Genomic DNA, 14771 nt, shown 5'->3' on the forward strand with positions numbered 1-14771 from the left:
AACTGCTTTTATTATAGGAGGGTCAGCAGGGAATTCTGGCATTTTCAATTACCCGCATGCAGAATCGGCTGTGATCCGAGGTCAGGATTAACTGCATGACCCCCGGCTGAAGACAGAGTGGCAGGGAAATGCACCATGATGCTGCAAGGCACCAGTTAGTCCAGAGGCCACGGGACAGGGCAGTAAATGGGGAGATGTGGGGGAGAAAGTTGATGACAGAGCATCTGGCAGTGGATGCCTGCAACTGCCCTGCAAACATGGCAAGGAGAGAGACTTTTAAAACCCTGGGATAAGAAGTCAAACTTCTCTCCCACTGTCTTTACCCAGGGACTTGGCCTCACTGGGTGACCCAGGTAGCTCCAACACGTGGGAACACACGGGGAACAGGATCCCCTGTGTGACCAGAGAGGGGCATTCTTCAGTACAGGGCTCCCAGGAGGTCCCAGAACTCCTTCTGCACTTCAAGCCCTGCACAACACCAGAAGCTCGCCCTGGTGAGACTGAAGGGTGATGCCGTGCAGCAGTGAGAACAATGCTGTGACCTGTCATGGAGTAAGGGCTTCCCTGATCTTGAAGCCACAGGGTCTGGAGACATCTAGGCTGGGATCCAGGCTTCAGTAGCACCCAAAAAAAGTCTCTGAAATGGCAGGAGCACACAGAGCCTCCATGCGAGGCTGCAGGCATGTGGAATAGGAACATGGGGCTTAGGTGACCTCTGTTTCTCAAGCATGGACAGAGTGGAAAGCTGGAACAACTCACACTGCACTTCCCTGTAGACCTGGATGTCTGGCATATCTCCCCCAAGGGACACCCAATCCAAATTAGCTCTCCCTCCTTGCCCCAAGGCATCCCAGTCCCACAGGGCCTGTTACTATCTCTGTGCAATGGTCCAGCTGTCCCCAGTCCAGGTCCCATCACTGACTGCCCCAGCTCTTCCATGCTTTTACTAAGCTCAGAGTCCAAAGACATCTAGGTATCTAACTGAAAACTGACTTATTTGGTTAAAAACTTCTCAATTTTTCACTTCTCCAGGTAAAGCTCTCTGCTGACATTTAAGCACTGTAGGCTTTCACTCCATGGGCCCTCTTGCAGAACAGATTTGAATTTGGGATGCCTTCTTCCATGTGAGCGCTGAAAGCACCACAGTAAGGAATACCTGGATGAGGAAGGAGGAAGGGAAACTTTTCCTGACCTGCCCTGAATGATGATCCTGGTGACCCTGCTCTGCATAGGAGATTGGGCTGGAGACCTCCAGAAGCCCCTCACCAGCACTTCTGTGTGTGTGACTCTCCTGCTAAAAGGGTTCAATATTGCTTGGACTATAAAACCACTTGTCTACCCAGCTTCTTTCCCTGTGATGGCATGTTCAGGAGCCTTTTGAAATCAATTACCTCCAGCAGAAGCTGAGGAAAGCAACCCAATGGGACAACAGCACTAGGGCTCTTTAATAAACAACATCTGCCCTCAAAGCAGCAAAAGCCTCAGGTCTGGGATGTTCACCAGACTTGCCAGAGCTCTAGAAGACTGGCATTTCATAGCCTGTGAGGTTTTTGTTTCCGAGGTTCCTGGCAAGGTGGCCCCATCAGGCTGGTACCCAGGCTGTTTGTATGTGTTGAGTGTCTGGAAAATTTCCCAGCAGGCCCAGACTCCAGTCCCTTGAGTTTGTAACTACAAATACTGGAAAATCTTAAAAACATGGCAATGCAGTCCAGAACTGGTCCTGGCTCTGTCCCCATTCGAATCAACGAAGACTTTGGTGTAGATTACAACCTTTAAAGGAGTTCCTAATGCCACAAGCCCAGTGACTTGGCCCAGGCAGATGAAGGCTTTTGGCTGTCTTTATGTTCTTTGTATAATTGAGCTTGCAGCCTTCATTTGCATGGTGCCATCCTGCCTGCAGAGGAGGGCAGGACTTTGTTTCCAGCTCTGAGAGGAGGTGCTCCAGAGGACCCCAGCATCCCATCCTGCAGCCCACTGGAGCGGGTTTGGGGTCGCTCAGCCCTAAGGTTGTCCCTACCTCCCATCCCCCTCTCCATGTGGAAACTTCACCTGCTCCAGATCAAGGTGAAGTCATCGGCAAAACACTGGTGGAAAGCAGGAACACTGGCAGGAGCCAGCCCTCTGTCCCTCCAACTTGCCCCCAAAGATTTTCAATAAAAAGCTGCTTTCCCAGAAAGTGACAATTAATTGCAACCAAAACTTCTGTTTGTAGGAACATACTGATTTTGAAATTTAAAACACAGAAAACTTAAGACCAGAGAAATGTCTCTTGAAAGAGTGGTGTCTGCTGTAGGGCATTCCCTTGGAGCCACTGAGTCTTGCTAATTTGAGACTGAACTTGTTCCCTTGATCTCTTTCATGGTAGACTCCACTGGGTTGACCTCCGTGTGGGGGGGAAATTTTTGAAATATCAGGGCTTTTTCTTGGGAAGAGCATTTCCTGCCCAGACCTACCAATGCAGAAGCCTCCTGCACACTTGCAAGGGCAGTGATTAACATGGACCAGGCTGCGGTGAGACAGGCACAGCGAGGACCTTCCTGCCTGAACTGAGTCAGACGGAGACTTATCACTTTACACAGGTAGAGGGGACTACTAAATCACAGGAACTCCGAGACGGACCAAGGGACAACTGGCCAGCCGGCTGCATTAACCCGATTTGCTACAACCATCTATTACGGTCCACATAAATGCACCACTGAGCAGCATCACCTCCCCAGTGTATGCTCAGCTGTTGAAGCACTGTGACCCTGAAACTGGCCTCCCGTGTGTCTGCAGCCTTCCCTACCTGCCTCCAGCTTCTCCACCTGCCCAAGTGCTGGCATTCGGTGCCTCGTTCACAAGCAAGGCAATTAGCACTGCGGGCTGTGTTTGCCAAGTGCAGTAGTAAAGATAAATCACCCCTCCTGAACACATAAGCAAAAGGTGAGCTCCTGAGCCACTCTGTCAGCTCCCAGCACTTGCACGCAGCAGGGACAGTGGCACGTTGATGAGAGGAGGGGGAGGCGCTGGTTCACCAGAAGGGACTTTCCACCCCATCCATCATGGACAGGCTTTTGTTTTCTGCCCAAAGTCAGCTCCAGATGCTTTGGAACAGGTTTCTGAAGCCCCAGGCAGGTGTGGGAAAAATGATCCTCAAACTCACTGAGTAATTTATGCAACAGGGAAGCCTGGGAGTCAGCAGGTGGAGGAGCCTGCAGAGCTGGTAGCGGGCAAAGAGCATCTGCTAGGAAAGCTGTAGCAGTGCAGCCCATACCCTGCTTTGCCAACATCCCCCCAACTGCCCACTGCAGGAGTGGGAAGAGGAATCCTGAAGAGCCAGCAGCTGGTAAAGCTCCTACCATCTGGGAGCCCTGGCTGCAGATGGTCTCCAGTGGGCAGAGGAGAAGGGACTTGGGCATGGCAGGGTCCCTCATGAGCCCTCACCGCCAGCTGCTGCAAGCTGGGGGGATGCAGCAAAGGCAACAGGCTGAGCCACCAAACAAGAGAAGGAGGGCAGCAAATGTCAAGACGCATCAGGTTTTGGTAGCAATGGCCCTGTGTCCAAGGCAGTCGGGGTGAAGGTGGGAGCTGGGGATGAAGGAATGAGAAGAGGGAGAGAAGAAGGGCTGCGGAGCCAGGATGGTTACATGTGTCCATGGTAAGGTAATGCTGGGTAAGAGAAGCAGCCACAGAGATGTCAGAGTTTCAGGATATTTTGGAGCCTTGGAGCAGGCTAAATTGTCACAAAAACACAGCCAGTGACGTCCCCAAGAGAAGAAACCTGGGATTTAAGGGACGTCAGTAATAGTCCTACAGTAGCTCAGCAGACACATTCCTGCTTCCTTTGTCACACAGGCAAACAGGCTTCTGCCCCAGCTCTTCTGCCTGGGAGATGGCTCCACAGCTCAGAAATTTCTGCTTTTCCACCTAAACACTATCACCAGCAACTCTGTACCATCTGCTCTTGTCCTGCTTTAATAGCTCTTCTCCCTTTCTGGTGCCCCTCCAGCCCATCATGTCATTACAAGCAGCAAATAAATCTTCACCAAGGCTGAACACACAGTGCCTTTTTGGTCTCCTATTTGTATCACAGGCTTTCCTGTGTCCTGCTCACCTTATCAGCCTTTCTGTCTACCTGCTACCATCACAGTTCAGCTCTCCTGAACGCCTGGTTAGGTGTGCATGCAATGACCATGCAAAGCTCCACCCAAGCTTTGTGCAGTGGTAGTGAAGACTTTGCTACATCTGGTCAACATTCTGTGACTGATACAGACCAGTCTTGCATGTGTTGGTTTTTTTCACCATTTTTAACACTAGAGAATTGTCTCCTTCCCATGGTCTGCCACCAGGTCCTCCTCAGATGTCTCCAACTGACAACTGCTGATGCTTTTGTTGTTGGGCCACAAATGTCCAGCCCCACCATTTCCATTGCTGAATTTCACCCTGATTCTGTTATTCCTCTCTATGTCTTCCTGAAGGTATTACAGCCCTCTGTCAGTTTTCTGCACAAGAAATACTCTACCAGATTTTGAAATACTAAGAAGTATGAGACCACTTTTCATGGACCTTAGTCAGGCACCTCAGTTCTGCCTGATGCTTTCCCATCTGGGTGGTAGTGGTCTCCCATTTAGGCAGTTCCTGCACAGACTTCCTGCTTTACTAGTAGTTTTCCAAATCAAATGTTTTATTGGTGTCCAGACAGGCAGAGTCTATTGCATTTCCTTAGAAAATTAGTGATCTCATTGGGAAAAAAAAAAAACAAAAAACAAGAATAAGCGACACATGATGGGCCCTCTGTCTCTTGATGTCTCAAGTCAAGACTGGTTGCCTTTTTGAAAGATGCTTTAGCCAAAGACAAGACTGAATGTGAGGATGATTGATATGCGGGCTGATCTAATACATCTCTTGGCTTGAACCACTGAATCTTAGCATAACAAAGAGCTATGGCCATAAATCATAGCTTGGGAAGTTCAGCCTGAACATCAGGGAAAATTCCCTTATCAGGGGGTGGTGCAGCTCTGGGACAAGTCACTGGGAACATGAGGAGATCTCCACCTTTGTGGGTTACCAATCATTGTCCACCCAAAGCCAGGGCTGCCCTGATGTAGTGCTGGCAGCAGTCCAGCCGTAGGTGGGAGGTTGGATGGGAGATCTGAAATGCTGGGATACTATAATCTCCTGCCTTTCATTTTTATACTGGAAGGCAACAAGAAATAGACATTCACAGCTTTTAAGCTCTGGAAAGCTCATTCTGATTCTTCAAGGTGATTTCTGCATACACTTCCCAGGTTGTTTCACAGATAAGTAATTTCTGACTGCAGCCAGTTCAGGGCAAGGCTGGGAGCAGCATGTGAGAGAAGTGGGATGCCACAACTCCCTGCTTGTGTCCAGAGGAATGCAGGCCTCTGCTGTACATCCCCTCTGAAGGAGGACGCCAGCCAGATCTTCTGATGCAAAATGAAAGTGAGAAGATAAAAGCAAGAGTCCATGTGCCCGAGGCCATACAGCTCTCCTCTCTCTGTCTAGCCTGCAGCATAACTAATGTGACAAGCAAACAACAACCTGGATGGCTGGTGAGAAGTGCTAGTCTCTACCAGCTTTATATCCACCTTGTCTGCTACCCTGGTTCCACTTGTCTCTCTCCTCACCCCTCCTCCTCTGACTCCTCCATGCTCCCTGTTGCATTTGGCTGCAAAGCTCATGGACTGTGGCTGCAAGGGATCTTCTTGGTTGAAGGTGAGAGAAAAATCCTCTCTTCTGATGCTTTGCACTTCCGAGGATCTGTCTCACCTGTGCTTCACCAGGCGTGGCTGAACTCCCCAGCCTTTATATAAGGACCAGACTGGGCTCAGTCCAGTCACAGGACATTCACAGAACAGCAGAGCCATGGCCCATGTCCTTGCTTTGGACCACTGAAACATTCAGCTGTCCTTGAACTCACAGGCACCTCTGAGTTTTGGCAGGACAGCCCTGTCCAAAAGACACTGCCTGGCTGGGATGCAAGTGCCTGGGCTGTGACAGCACTGCGAAGCAGAAATTCAAACCCTGGCGATGTCTGGCATGAACCTGGTGCACAGGTGTGAGCTGCACATCTCCCCAGCCACAGGACCCATGTCACAACATACTGCTGGAAAAGGCCACCCAGAATAATAATGCAAATATTCATAACAAGTTATCTGGATACATAGAGGGAGAAATCGTGCCAGTAAACTCCACTGCTGTGGATGCTTCTCCTGATGGGTTTATCAGGAAAGTATATCAGTTTCCTCTGTCACACACTAGCTGATATTCACACTGTATTAGCTCTTTTTTGGCTCTGTTTGCAGCCAACAGCCTCTGACCTAAGAGTTAATCCTCCCTTCTTATCCTGTGTGACACGAGTTGCTCACAAAGGGGACACATTCCCCAAAATCTGGACATTCTCTTTCCTCTGTCACTGGGAGGTCCTGAATTTGTCTCTGGATACTCCGGAGCCCAAGGTTTTCTCCTCCCTTCTCCGATCACAGAAGCCACAGTCTGTTATCATGAGATGCTCTTTTCATCTGCTACTGAAGTCATCCCTGCCCCAGGAGATCTTTCCCTCTGCGACTTTCCCGGGGCACTCTGCCTGCCTGTGGTGCAGATGGAGCCTGCAAATCCCTACAGCACTAACACTCCCCACCCTCCCTGATCCTCCCCAAAGAATGGCCACAAATTAGCAAGCAGGAGCTGTGTGTTGTCACCAGCAAGAGGGTTGGTGCCTGGCATGGCTTTCAATTAGTCAAGTGTCATTATCCCGAGCTCTGGGCCACACTCAGCTCCTTGACCCCTGGCGTCCCTCCTGCGCCTTCCCTCTTGGGATGCTGGCATGGCTCTCAACCACCCTCTTGGCACAGATCTTTTGTTCTGGCACAGCTGAGAAAGGGCTTTTGGTGGCACCCGGTCTCTGCATGACAGGCTTGTTTTCTTTGGCCACATCACGGTCCTTTAAGACAGGCTTGGCTGTGTCAGATGGCAGGTCCTGGATCTCCCTACTTGGAGAGTTGGTGAGATTTGAGGGAGAGGTGTCACACAGCTGCAGGGTGCAATAGGCAGGGAAGTAGAGGTTGAGTTGGGAGATGTACAGCATGGAGCTGGAGGTCAAGAAGGAGCCTGCTGAGAAGAGCAGAGAGAAAACACAACCTGGCCTCAGAGGTGACAGAAGGTGTTCCCTAGGAAGGCATTGGGGATCATGCAGAATTTGCTGGAGGAGGTAAATTTGAGTTGGCTGAAGACTGACCAAGGAGCAAGGAGGTGGTGGGAAGGGGATGTTCATTCCAAGCTCGTTTTATTTCTGTTCTGCTAGTCCTGGTCCTTTCCAATTTTCTACACTTTGAAAAGGGAAGCAACCACACCTCCTGTTCTAACAAAAACTGTTCTTCTGGAGGATAAACACCTTTAGACTTTTTAGGACACTCACTGCAAGAAAAAGAAACTGCCTCTGAGCACAGGCTGGCACTGGCCTCTCTCTTTTGACCAACCTTCTCCTAAGAAGAGAGTGGCCTGTCCCTCAGGGCTCCTTTCCACCCTGTGGTATCTGGACTGCTGATCACTTTGTTGGTGGAACTGAAAAGATGACAATGCTACAGTGAAATGCAGAGGGTAAATCTGGGTAATCAAAGGTCAGCATCAATCTAAGTAGTCTAAGGCCAACAACAACCTGGTCAACGTGGAACGCAAGGCCACAGGTCCAGGAGGAACTGTAGAGGATCCAGCCAAGGGTGACTGAGGCAGCCTGGGGAACAGGGCTTATGAGACATGGAGAGAGCTGGGCTGGCTGAGTCTGCTGATGAAGATATTAAAGGTGAATTTAACTGCAGTTACAACTGCTCAGAGCTCCGTTAAAAGAAGGTGGAAACTCACTCTTCCCAGCAGGGGTAGGTGATGCAAGGGGCACAAGCCACAAACCAGGCTGGAAATTATGAAAAGCATCTTTCCCAGGAGGGTGATGTAGTCCTGGGACAGGTTAGCAGAGAGGTGGAGTTTTCCAAGACTCAGCTAGAAAAAGCCACAGCAGATCTACTCTTGGTGATAGTCCCGCTGCCAACAGGAGGGTGAATCAGAGACCCCAGATGTCCCTTCCACAGAGCCTGATGGGGTTCTATGGCCCAAATTAGGCACAGCAGCATGACTTTGTGGAAGTAGCTCTTTGTCAAACTGCCTTTGTTTTTTTTCCTGAACTCATGAGTTCAGCAGAATGCACAGACATAAAGTGTATGAAGCACTGGGCTGAGCATCAGCATCACCTGCAACACATTAAATTAGTTTTAAAGAAGGCTGGAACTCACACTGTGTCCAGCACAGTAGAGACAGCACATCTCCTTAGAATTATTAGAGATCTGGGAGATGATATAAAAACATTGCTGGCTTCATAAAGTGTCTAAAATGGTGGTGCTGGGAATGACAACCTCTGTGCAGAGCAGTGATCATGGCTTGATGGCTGAGCCCATGAAAACGATTATAAGGTTGTGCTTGGGTCTGGAAACCAAAATGCAGGTCTTGCTTGCAGAAGGGGAGACTGCATCAAGAGAAGCAGCAAGGGACCAAGGGACCAGAAGGGACCAAGACAGAAGCCACCAGGGAAGTAAGAGCCACCTGTATGGCTGAGTGAGGCAGCACTTTACACTGGGATGTGTAAAGGGAACAGGGAGACCAGCAAGGAAGGTAGTTCATCTGCAGTAGAGCTGCTGCTGGTACAACATCTAGTTCAAAAAGAGCTGTGGGAAGATCCACATTCTGCAAAGCCACATCATAGCAAGAACAGATGATTCAGCTTGGTCTAATTACCTCTTATTTTTCCTTGAAAGAAGCTACCCACAACCTGTGTCTACATGAGGAGAAATGTACCACAACAGCAAAATAAGTTGTGTTGCTGTGAAGGCAATTAGTGAAATCCAGACCTCATTGGAGAGGGGTACAACGGTGATGATGACAATCATCTTCCTCCGGGGGAACAAGAAGGTGAAGGGTGTGTCATGTCCTTTGATCTCCTTTCCCTTTTGGGATGATGGTCACCATACCATCACACCCCCCAGTGCGACTGCTCTAGCCACACTCACTACTTGCCCTCTGGCTGCTCTACAGGGATCATTTTCTTACTCTCTCACAGCAGCTGTTTCATGAAGAATTTATGATAACTGAAGGTTAGAGATGCTACTGGTGATGTGGCATCTCTCCTCAGCCCCGAACCACCAAGCACTGGTGGTCCCCCAGCAGTAGTCCGTTTATCCCTGGGTGAACCAGGGCAATTTTGCACTGCTTTCCTCGGGGCTGGGAGGTCTCTGAAGGCCAGTGGAGGGGCCGCTTTGCAGGAGGCCATCGTCCAGCTGTGGCAGGAGCACAACCCCATCACGTATTCAGTCCTCTGCTCCGCCTGAGATGGAGCCCCAGCTGGCTGCTGAACACAGAGCAAAGGCAGAGGGAAGCTGTAATTGCTGCCTCCCTAAGCTCATTCCTCCCCTCCTTCTGCACACTCGTCTCTCCCCACAACACTCCCCATTCTCCTGTCCCAGCTCTGCCTTTGTGTCTGCAGCTTCTGTTACCAACTGCTAATGATCTACATCAAGGCTGCCAGGCGGTGCAGAGTGTAAGCAGAAGAATTCAGAGCCTCTAATTACAGAGGAATTAGCAAGCAGACAGTTACTGTTTAGTGCTAATGAATAGATACATTAAGAGAGACATCACACAGGCTGAGAAGTGTGAGCCCTGATAATAAAGGAGTGTCAAACAAGGAAAACACAAGGAGGACGATCCAGGAGACTGAAAAGGATTCGCCTGCTACTCAGCTCTCTGGTTTTGCTGAAGTGGAAGTAGCCACAGGCAGTATATGAAGGTAACAAGCACACCATATAACTGCAAACTGCAAAACCTGAGCACAAGTAACTCATCTATAGCACAGGACCACGCTGGGGGTGTTGCAGAGCTCCTTCCCAGCCCCAGGTAGCATTGCACCCACCCTGTTCTCCATCAGCCATCTCTGTAAAGGAGGCTGCAACAGGTCACTGTTCCACCACCAGTTCCTCTCTCCTCATCATGTGCAGACACATTCCTGCTTGCTGCCAAACTGCAGTTCAACACTAGGCTAAACCTGCCTTCAGGGCTTCTGATGACCCAGCTGCTCCAGCACTAACTTAAGGTCACTCTGCTGGTTCACGTGTGACCAAGACATTTTTGGAGGTTACCTCTGTCTTGGCACTCTCAGCCCAACCAAGTGATGACCATCTGCACCACTGCTGCTTTACCCCAGACCAGACACCTCCTGTCCCCTGCAGTCAGCACACACCACGGTCTCCAGGCAATTCAGTGAAAATGGAATCATCCATGACTGACAAATTCAGTCTTGAAGGTCATGCAGTGTCCAGGGCAGCCTGGGACATGTTCACACTCCTCACACACTTGCCGCAGCACTCAGAGGGACCACAGAAACTTGCTTGTTCCCGTGCAGGCTTGTACCTTATTGGCATGTTTCCACCATGCAATCAGACTAAGCAAAAACCCAGCCCCAGTCTGTGCTCCAGCTCCAGATGGCTTCCAGGTGGGCTGGGGGGAGCAGCCCCTGACCAGCAGCTCCGAGGGGCATCCTGCCACCAGCACAGCTGCTGCCTGGGGGCTGCTGGTGGGTCTTCTGGGACCAGCACTTACTGGGCACCCTGACATCCCTTCCTCCAGCAAAACCACCCTGCACAGGGGGAGCAAGGCAAAACCCTATGTCAGCACAGAGCTGGAGACCCTGAATGACTCCCATTTCTGATGCTTGGTCTTCTTCACCAAGGTGATTCTGCAGCAGCACAGGATCTGGAGCAGCTCTCCAGCTGGTCATCCCATTTATCCATCTCCCAGTCCCTTTTCTGTGCAGCTTTCCTGCACTTTCATGGCCTGTCCTGGCTTTCTCTGCAGTTGGAGCAGAGATTTCAGCTTGTGTCAAAATACTGGAGCTAATCTTACCTTCCCTCCTCAGGAACCAGGAGCAGTAGCAGGGGCTGCAGTAAGGCTGCCAGCAGCAGTGAGCACTGCTGCTGTGTCTGCATCACACCAACAGCGCACGCAAGTGATGCTCCGAGGCAACAACCTCAGGAACAGTCACACCCCCAGTGCCAGAGAGTGATGCTGAGGCAGCAGGGGACCATGACATGGGCTGTTCTGCTGTGGTGACAAGAAGGGCAGCTCTGCCTTGGGACACGTTCCATCTTTTCACTGAAATAAGGGATGTTTTTCACACCTGAGGCTTGGGATTAAACCAGAAACTGCCAGGCCCATGCATTTTGGTCATCACCAGCATTACAGAGCAAGTAACACCATGCCACATCTCAGCCCACCTCTTGTCCCCTTCAAGCCATGTTCACCCCACAGGGTTTCACCCAGCACCTCTTGACCAGGAGATCTTGGCCCACCACCTCCCCTTCCCGGGCCGGTCCACTGGGAGACACAGGTCCACGTCTTACCAGCCTGGTTGGTGGTGATGTTCACTGATGCAAACTGCGGGGAGAAGGGGCTCTGGTCGGTGACGCCGTTCACCGCCTGGATCTCGAAGGTGTACTGGGTGTGGGCCAGCAGGTCGCTGATGTAGATGCGGGGCTCTGTCAGGCCCAGCTGGCGGGGGGCGAACTGCACGTTGTCCCCACAGCGCGTGCACGCCCCACGGCCAGAGCCACAGCTCTTGCAGATGATGTTGTACACCAGGTCCTCCCGGCCCCCCGAGTCCCGCGGTGGGGTCCACTCCAGCATCAGCGAGGTCTCGTTCACGCTGGAGATAACGGCCTGGGGGGCAGATGGGATAGCTGCAAAGGGAAGAGACAGAAAGCTGTAAGAGCCAGAGCCCTGCTCATTGCTGCAGGACCAGCTGCACCCCCTCCTTTCTCCCATCCCCGGACAGGACTCCAGCAGGCACACACTGAGCCAGGAGATTCTCTTGATGACAGGGATGTGCAAAGCAATCTGGAAGGCCAAAGGCAGGAATGGAAACAAAACTTATTCTCTTAACTCAGGCTAATTTGATCACATGGCACGCCTGGCAAAATTCACCAGTTATTTTTTGTGGCATTTGTAACTCCTGGCCTTTGCACTAATCTGCATGACAGCACGCAGATCTTCTGATCCAGGTACAGAGCCAGAGTGAAGTCATCCCCCTGCCTAGAACAGCACAAAACAACCCAAGTTTCTGTCCTTTTTGCATATGCAATGTTTGCAAGTGCGGCCTGGCCCAGGGTAAGAAAGACACACATCTGCAAGGCTCCTCTGGACAAGGTGCTCTGAGAACCCTGGCCTCCTCTGAAATCCCAGAGACAGATCCTTTGTTACGCATCCCTCGGTGCTCTGACTGATGTGTGTCTCCTTTCTCAGCCACATGCGCCCCTCCCCAGTTGCCCAGAGCCCACATACTGGTGCACGGCATGTCCACAGGATCGGCATCTGCCCGGTAATATCCGTTTCGGCACACGCAGTTAGTGGCCCCTTCCGAAGTCGTCCGGCTGTTAATCGGGCAATGGACGCATCCTTCATCCCCTTGGCTGGCCTTAAACATCCCTGACGGGCAGCCTGGAACAGAACCAAGAGCAGCGGTAAGCAACAAGGACAGGGGCTGGCGGGGACACCCAGAGCCTGGCAGCGGTGCCAGAAAACACCCTTCTGGGCTTTGCAGAGTCCAAAGCCAAAACCTGACAATTTGAAGTAAACAAAGTGGAGAGGGAGCAGCTGGTTTGAAGGCTCTGAGGAGGCAGGAGCCGCCTGTAGAGATGGGGAGACTTCTCCCCCCACTAGTCCCCAACCACGAGTGCAGAACAGGGGCCACATGGGGAATCTTACAAACGCAAAGGGGATTTTTAGCCACCACCATGTAAGAAGATGTGAGCGGCTGTACCAAGTCAGATCAAAGGTCCAGAGTCACCAGAATCCTCCCAACACTGGCCACCCAAGGAGCAGGGCAGGAGCCAGGCACACGCACTGCCCACAAAACCTTCCCACCCTCCAACGACTCATAGCTCAGGGACTTTCTCAGAGTCAGGCTGTTTGCATTCAACAGCCCTTGTGGGATGTTTCTTCCACTAAGCTACACAATAATTTTTTTTATTCCATGCAAATGTTTTGCACCCATTTTATCCTGCAGCACAGAGCCCTATGGTGTAACTGAGTGCTGCAGGAAGAAACTGCTGCCCTCTGCTTGGAGGCTGCCAGCTGCCATTTCATTCGATGCAATCTCACACTTGCACTGGCAGTGAACACTCAATCGCCATCCATCTTCCCCATGACCCCTAGGGTTGCACAAACCTCTGTCATGCCCCAAGCAAGTTCCATAACAACATTCACTATTTTATTCTCTACTCTTTCCCCATAATTAGCAATGTCCAAATTATTTTTTAACCACCGATGTTACCAACTGGACTACCTATTACAGCCCCAAGGTCTCATTCCTCAGAGACATCAGGGCAGCTCACAGCCTCTGTGCATGTGTGTGTGATGCTGGGGTTGTTTTCTCCCATTTGCATCACCTCAAGTCTATTGAATTCCAATTTGCTTCTCATTCTCCAGTCACACCGTCTCATAAGGTCCTTTTGTTACTCCACAGCCAGCCTTTGTCTTCATTACTCAGTATCATAAGCAAACTGTCACTTCTGCCATGACTGGCGGCAGCGTGCTGGGGTCAACGTCCACTGGGGCTCAGACCTCTAAGCCACTCACAGATGAAAAAGATGCTCCATTAGCAACAGCCACTCCAAAAAATGCATGTTCAGCCCTGCAGGGTGGATGAGGGCAGCGTGGGGCGCATGTGGTGCCTACAGCAGATGGGTGGTGAAGGCTGGACCACAGTGTGAAATGCAGTATTAACAGATATGGCACAGGTGGCTGAAAATATCACTGCAAAGCTTTAAACACCAGAAAGTCCTTTCCAAGTCAGGGGATCACCAATGCCAAAGCCAAAGCTCGGCAATAAGCATTTATCAGCACGGCTCTCAGTGATTACTCTTGGTTGCAACTTTCCACCGCTGTTAATTTCTTGTGCAGCACAAAGAGCCTGGGGGGTGGCAGGTGGTTTCTGCACTGAAATGAGTTAAACAAACTTCTACTTCAGTTGGCTGCCAAGGCTTTCAGGAATGAGGCAGATCAGAAAAACAGTCTGGGAAAAAAGTACGCTCAGGGTTGCTGTGAGCAAGAGCTATTACTGAGAAGTATACTTTTACCTTTGGAAAAAAAAAAAAAAAGGTATTTTTTCAGTTTTCACCTCCTTTCTTTCAAAATTATCTTGACTTTCCAATGAGAAAAACTCTACAGAAAAACACCATCAGCCTTCCTGCTTGCAAAGTCCCTCCTGCCTCCTACAGTCAAAGGATCTGTTAAAAAACTGGCTTCTCTTCATGTTGCTGGATATTTCCACGCTCCCTGTCCCCTTACCCACCATACGTTTGACTCCATTGCTGACCCTACTGCCAGCATGTCCCTCGGCACAAGCCCATCTCGGAGGATGTTAAGCTGTTGGGAGAGGGTGATGGCTGTGTAGTTCTCTGTTACAGGCATGTGATGGTGGCTCTGTAGCTGAAATGATAACAGGGTCCCTGTCCTAATACCAAATTTTGAAACACAGTAAGACCAACACACAAATCTACTCTAGTCTGACGTCCAGGGTCACTTGATCAAAGATGTTTTAAGACATGGGCCTTCCCAGAGCTTACTTTAGAAATAACAACTTTCCTATAACGCTGCTTCTGCATCAAAATAGATACAACAAAAAAATGCCAATGCTGCTGAGATTTAGTAACTGGCCCAAAGAGACAAAGAAACAT

At 50.5% G+C, this 14771-nt stretch overlaps 1 protein-coding gene across 1 annotated transcript in view; it reads right to left on the reverse strand.

Annotated features, from left to right (window-relative positions):
• EPHB2 (EPH receptor B2) overlaps positions 1–14771 on the reverse strand; it is a 91589-nt gene that overhangs the window by 36671 nt on the left and 40147 nt on the right. The window contains 2 exon segments of the mRNA XM_026862497.1: positions 11439–11774; positions 12376–12531. Coding sequence (XP_026718298.1) covers positions 11439–11774; positions 12376–12531 — 492 coding nt within the window.

The sequence above is a fragment of the Athene cunicularia genome (genome assembly GCF_003259725.1).
Source record: "Athene cunicularia isolate RWA chromosome 21 unlocalized genomic scaffold, athCun1 chr21_part1, whole genome shotgun sequence".
Lineage (NCBI taxonomy): Eukaryota > Metazoa > Chordata > Aves > Strigiformes > Strigidae > Athene > Athene cunicularia.